This window comes from Danaus plexippus, chromosome 11 (assembly GCF_018135715.1).
Source record: "Danaus plexippus chromosome 11, MEX_DaPlex, whole genome shotgun sequence".
Taxonomy (NCBI): domain Eukaryota; kingdom Metazoa; phylum Arthropoda; class Insecta; order Lepidoptera; family Nymphalidae; genus Danaus; species Danaus plexippus.
This window is the reverse complement of record NC_083544.1, coordinates 9,265,209-9,272,111: the sequence shown is the minus strand read 5'-3', so window position 1 is coordinate 9,272,111 and position 6,903 is coordinate 9,265,209. Positions and strand designations below refer to the sequence as shown.

Sequence of the window (6,903 nt, the reverse complement as noted above, 5' to 3'; positions counted from 1 at the left end):
GATTCCAAAAAATTACGTATCAGTCTCCAGTTTAGTAATCGAAAGATAAGTACGCATAATAAACGAGTTAGCTTCTTTGTCCCGCTTCACGCGTACTCTGGGTTTACCAGCTTTGGTGGTCGCAGGTTGTGAACTAGAACTGACTAGTGCTAATAACGGGTAAACTATGTTCGGCTGTAGATAATTGTTCGGGGGGAACCCGCCTGGTCAGTCCCCCACCGCCATTGGATCGCATACTGTAACCCGACCCCCGGGCAGCGGCCCTATACGTAATCTCCTTGAACTTTGCTCCATGATGAATGGGTTACCATAGCCTTTTTCGCCGCATAAGTTTCAAATGTATGCCAGTCCGCCTCCCACGTGGTCTGGTGTTCGACTCGGACGTAAGGTTGGATTTGAGGGGGCTTATTATTATTATACATATAATAAAATCGTGCACGAAGTCAATTCTGTACATTGAAAATAAATGAGAATATATCCCTATAGGGGTATTCCTAGAAGAAACAGATGCCAAAAATATGATTTTTGAAATTTCTGTCTGTTTGTCTGTCTGTCTGTTGTGCACTTATAACTTAAAAACTAGTGGACGGATAACAAAAAAGTTTTATATAGGGGTTACTAATCACCTGATACAATTTAGGGTACCTTTTACCGCGGGAAAATGCCTCATTCCCATGGGAATATTTTTAAACTACTTTGAACTTATGTAAAGTTGTAGTATTTAATTAATATACTAATTTCCGAGGGACAAACCATGAGTTGTGTCGGTGTAGATCTGCGTTCGCCCTGTTTTTGTCATGAACAGTTATATGTAGCTTTATCTCGAGTGAGCAATGCAAGAAGCCTATTTATATTCACTGAAACTGCTAATACGGCTTCTAACATTGTTTATGAAGGAATTTTGTAGTAAGGTAATTTTAAGTCGCGGGCAGAGCTAGTATATAATAATTATAAGACAAGTCATATGTAATCTTATCGACATAGGTAATGGAGTGCCGTAAGGCGTAAAAATGGTGAAATCTCGGAAACCAGGGGCAGTCAATGAATCTTCATAAAACCTGTTGGACTGCATGGTTAAGAGCTCAAATAAAAAAGTTATTAATATTATGTCACATAATGTTACAAATACTTACTATTTTCAAAGTTCGATAAACTTAATTGTTTTGTCATTACAAAACATTTATGTAAATGGTAAATAATTCACTTGTCGCAAATACAAAATAATAAATATACATAAGTAGCAATTGAAAAAAAAATACAAATAGTTTTTCTCAAAACACAATAATATTTTCTTATTTAGCCTAGCTAGTTGCCACGTATACTAATCTGTTAGGGACCGCGTCAATAGCAGCTGTTGTCCTGTCTATAATTCCCTCCACCTCTTACCTTTATGACTGCAGTCCCTTGAGGCTCAAGGACAAGTTTGTAATAGTTCTTCTTTTCAAAAAATAACTTTAAATCAATAAAAATCATAGAAAACTCTGAAAAATTTATAATTATTTGTTTAAATAATTAAAAATTTAAAAGATCATAAAAAATTGTTTAAACTTTTTTTACATAATTTTTTTAAAAATACATTTCAAAAGTTTACATTAAGATTCATTGACTGGCCCTGATTCCGAGGTATAAATCTTACGGTCTAAGGGTGTTTTAAAGAAAGACAAGAATTATTAAGCAATTTTTGTTTATTAATTAATTTAAACACACTATTTCACATATTGAATATACTAGGAACTTCGTAAAAATCCTAATATACTTATAATGTCGTATCTTAGTATAGAAGTTAAAAACACAAACACGCTTCATATTTATTAAAATTTACAAAAATATTTCTAATTCTCTGTTACTTCATGAGAGAGAAAAAAGAAGGAACTTCTAAATAATAATCAGCTTATCTACTTTTGTATGTTCTACTACTATTAGTGTTGTGTAACTCATTAACTTCTAAGATACTTTTATAAACTTTGTAATGTTTTCTTTCATTCAGTTATCGAAATTAATATAACTATTATTAATATATTGCGTATTGTTTCTACTTTTTCCACCACCAATTCAATTCATATAAGGATATTTGCTTTTGAATTGGTTTTGTGTCTGTTTTGATGTCAAAGTAAATATTTTGTTCGTCCTGCTATTGTGAGGCACCACTTTTTTTCGTTGCCAGTACAGTGTCATAAACAGAAGCTCTAGTAAAAACAACAGTAACTCAATAAGACTCACAATGGATCCCCCGAGGCATAAACCGAAGATAGCGCCCAGGTTGGCTGAAAATATATTTTAGGGGACTTAGAAATAATTATAGCTTTTATACTTATACAAATCCAGTCAGAAAATAGTTGATAACTACAAAAAAATTATAAACATTTATATTGATTGAGAAATTTTAAGTTTCAGGTTGGAATATTAAAACATTATTTGATTACAGATTATTATTTTCCATCAAAAAATGTACCCTATATTTTATAGTTACCGAGCATCTGGTCCCAAGTATAGAGAACCTCTCTTCGGTACTTGATGCAAGTATTGTCAGCAAAATGAACGGCGACACGACAACTATGTTGAGTCTGACTAAAATGAAGTCTTATTTAGTAAATTCTGATTAATAACGTACTATAATTACCGTATTGTATTGTATTGTCTTGTACTATTGTATGTATAATATTATTCACAGTTATATATTAAAGATTAAATTTTATTTAGCCATATTAAGTTGAATAAAATTACAATAAAACCGAGTTAAAATTCTTACTTGTCGTTCTTATCCATGTTATAATAAGATGTTTTGGTCTCATACTGTACCAAGTCACACTTTTGATAACATTCCTTCTCCGACATTATATTTCTAATATGGCTCTGTATTTTATCTAAAATTAAATTAAAATATCGTAAGTTTATATATTTTTTTTCGGTTAATATTTTGTTTACCAAGACCACAGCGCATTCTAATATAATCTTTACCATCCACGAACTATCCCACGAGTATTTTGATAAAACAAACTAACAATAACGGTCGCTTTAAGCTCACTAGAAGTTGTGAGGAAACCGTGAAAGCATCACTATGCACCGCCTGGTTAATTTCTTGGAAATAAATCATAAAGGCAGTACTCAAAGGAGGATTCCTGAATTCATTAACATGACCAGAATTAAAACCCTACTACAGATATTAACATCTCAGATGTTTGGCCAAGTTAGCCAGACGACTTTTAATTTAGCTATTTATTTCAATTAGATTTAAAGATGTCAAAAATCATCACATAAATGAAATATATATATATATATATATATATATTTATATGGTTAAGTCCCTTAAAGTATGTTTATTACAACGTACCTAAAATGTTACATATGACATGAGATTTTAATTTGCTTTACATGTTAAAACAAAATAAGATATTTAATAAAAAAATAATTTAATTTTATATAAGAAAATGTTATAAAAATATTAGAACTTACAAGGGCTGAATAAATTACAGAAAGTCTCGTTTTTTATTTCTTAAGAAAGATAAGTTTCTGCTTCATTTAAAATTATTTATTGTTTTCGTTCGTTATAAGAAATAATAACGTTGTTTCATATTTGTATAAATTATTTCATTAACTCATGAACAAAACTTTAAGGGAGATTTATTTCTTAACCTATAAGTAGAATTATATGTCCATAAGCGTATAATATTTTGTTAACATATAAGTTAAGAAAGGATAATAATATTAAGGAACCCAAATATTGACAAAAAGCTGTGTTTTTAAACTTACCTAACATGTTGTAGATACATTTTAATCGTTCCCATGAACAAAGTGGAAATTCTTCCAACTTTAATTCTTGTGCTATAATAAAATCCGAAAATGTACAATAAAGTATAAAAAAGCATGTAAATATTTTTATTTTAAAACTTACCACTATATTTAAATGGTAAACAGCGACAGTGCGTCACCACCTTCTGCAATAAGTATAAAGTTATGCAACTTTGATAGGAATCAGCCTCATTTTCCGTGTTCTAAAATTTTGTAAATTGGGTGAAAAACTCGAATTGATGAATAATGATAGAAATTTATTCAAAAAAAAGCGAACCGCACTTCAATTAGAAAACACTTTCTATTCGGCAAAGAAAGAGATCTGACATCCTCCGACGACTCGATGATCCAAACAGCGACGTTGATATCGAAATAAGCTCTGGCAGTGAGGATGATAGAGCTGTCCAGAAGGGTCAGCTTATTTTGAGAGTCGAATACATAAAGCTGAAATATCAACAATAGTTACATATATTAAGAAAAGATTTAAAAATATTGTAACGATAAAATGACATTATACAATAAATACGAGAAACATGTACAATGTACATTAGGAACACTATCCGAAGAAATTCCTTTCGTTGATATTGTTTCTGTGTTCACAGTTAGTTCCAAGGCCTCAGATATTTCTTTACCTGCCTCCAATTTAACATTATCATTTGCTTGCGTCCTAAAAATGTTTTAACATAAATTATTAAATAAAAAAGTTATAATAATATTTCAATGAGTATTATCTGATAAAAAATATTTTTCCTCCATTGCCAGTTACTTTTATTCGAAATACACAAATTTTCTTGGAGAAGTTTGTATATACTAATGAATCAGCATAAAAGTTTTTTTGTAGCCTGGAGCCATTTTCAACAAGTAATGGTTATTTTGTACATTACAAAACATGAGTTTTGATATTATTGCCAAAAAGATGTTTTTGCCAAATTTAACCCATAATAAGACGGTTTCTAAGATATTCTGTTACAACCCCAGTTAAAATTGGTAAGTTTTTATTTCTGGTAAAGATCAATAAACACGAGTGATTTTTTCAGGACCAGGTTGGAGATGAAATGTTTAATTAAAAAAAAAAACATTTTGTACCTGAAATATTTGACATCAAATTGGCAGCAGTATCCCATTACCGTGAATACCTTTCTAAACATCCGGGAACATTCGACAGCCTTTGATCTCCACATACATTCTCGAATCAAAAGGTGACATGGCTTACTTAACTAAAATGAGATATGAGTTACAACGATAAACTGTCAATCATTATTTTTAATGTAAATGTATAATATATATAATCGGACATTTCTTATATCTTATCATTTTATTATTCAAAGATTCACTATGCAAAAACATTCAAAATAAAAAAGACACTTTAAATACTAAATATCAAACAAATTCGATTATAGTCATTATTATTGGTAATATCAAATTTCATTCGGATTTGGTCACTCATCAAGGTGATATTCGGTCCATACTATGATAAAATTATTTTACATCTAAATCCTAAAGATTATTTCACTCGACTCATATAAAATCATCTGATTTGAAGCTATCGCCATTTTAAACTAAGACTCAATGACAGAAAATGACAAGAAAAATGTAAATCAATATACCTGTTTCAAGAGAATGTCGTATGTGTATCCTAAACGTTCAAGTGTGTTATGCATTTCTTTAATATGATTCTCGGGATTATAATTATTACTTTTTATGTCATTAAAGCTGCGATAAAAATCATTTATTTTATCCTCATCATACCCGCGGAGACGCCTAAAAGTATCGCATTCATATTATTTTATCAAGGATGTATAAACATTTCAAACCTGAATCTAGATAAAATAATGTAGTATATTAAATTTCACTGGCGAATATATGTGATATAGATTACATTATTAAGTTACATAAATTATATAATTCTATGAAACTAAGAAACAATACAAAATTAATCATTTAAACTAACAGTATCCTGGTAATATTTTCCGTGTTGGAGCCAGTATCTATTTCCGAAATACAAACAGCGACGGCCGGTAAAATTACGTTATCCATTGAGTAATGTGTAGATTCCACCTATGAGAAAATAATCAAGATAATTATATTTACTACTTTGTTCACCACGATAAGTATTAGAAACCTTTATGTTTTTGGTAAATTAAATACATAATAACGTCAGTTACTTTACTATGCTAACAAGGAAGAGAAAATTTGTTACTATAGTATACTGTGTATTTTGTACCCTTTTAACGTGTTTGTTTCTCAGATCCTTTTATCTCAGATACAATACAATTCGTTTTACAAACGTTTCGGCAAATACAACACATTTCTTAATAAATGACACAAGGCGAATCGCAAAACATTTCATCTCTTAATTTATGATATATTTTCAACCTAAGAGTAGATATATCATTACAAGGGATCATATCCAAAATTAATATATTTACCACAGTAAAAGTAGGATTGGCGACAAGCTTGATCCAGATCATGTGACTGAGATACGCGCAAAGACTCATACCGGAGCCTATGATGATAATCCACATGCAATACAACCAATAGGGGAGAGCCTTACAGAAATAGAAAACTCCGTGTAAAGTGCAATGCTTACAAAACAATTTAATCTTAGACAAAATAACTAAGCCCAGGTTATTAGACATTTCAAGTAAATGTAAAATGTTAAAACTTGCAACAAGTAATCAACTTTTAAAATGCACTGAATATTCCTCGAAGCGAATTAAAAGCGAATTGAAATTTGAAATAAAATATTTTTTTATATTTATGTAAGTGAAGATTTCTTTAATAATAAAACAAGGGCTCCACCGAATAAACCTTTCGTTTTTTTCTATCATTAATAACTTTCTAATGTATTGTATGTGAGTTAAAGTAGTAATTAAATAAAGAACTTAGGAGTTCTATCACTTTAATAATTAAATGAATAAATGTAAGTACAACAAATAATAAACGACATTAGTTTCAAGTTGTAGGGAATCAACATTTTAACGGAACTTTGTCAAATTAATAAGTTTTGTCAAAGATATTTAGTGGAAAATCAAAATGTGAATAAAATCCATTTAATATGCCGAGTACTTAAGTTATTAAGATTGAGAAGATGCCAATTGACAAAAATCATTC

The 6,903-nt window shown here is 30.0% G+C and overlaps 1 protein-coding gene across 1 annotated transcript; it reads right to left on the bottom strand.

Moving 5' to 3' along the window:
• Positions 1–2,052: 2,052 nt before the first annotated feature.
• On the bottom strand, positions 2,053–6,287 carry LOC133319038 (uncharacterized). Its single transcript, XM_061521930.1, has 9 exons — positions 6,219–6,287; positions 5,741–5,847; positions 4,336–4,456; positions 4,072–4,233; positions 3,893–3,992; positions 3,751–3,822; positions 2,750–2,864; positions 2,471–2,580; positions 2,053–2,264 (listed from the first exon to the last, which is right to left on the bottom strand). The coding sequence occupies exons 1-9, from the start codon at positions 6,285–6,287 to the stop codon at positions 2,053–2,055; spliced, it is 1,068 nt and encodes a 355-aa protein (XP_061377914.1).
• Between the last annotated feature and the right edge of the window lie 616 nt (positions 6,288–6,903).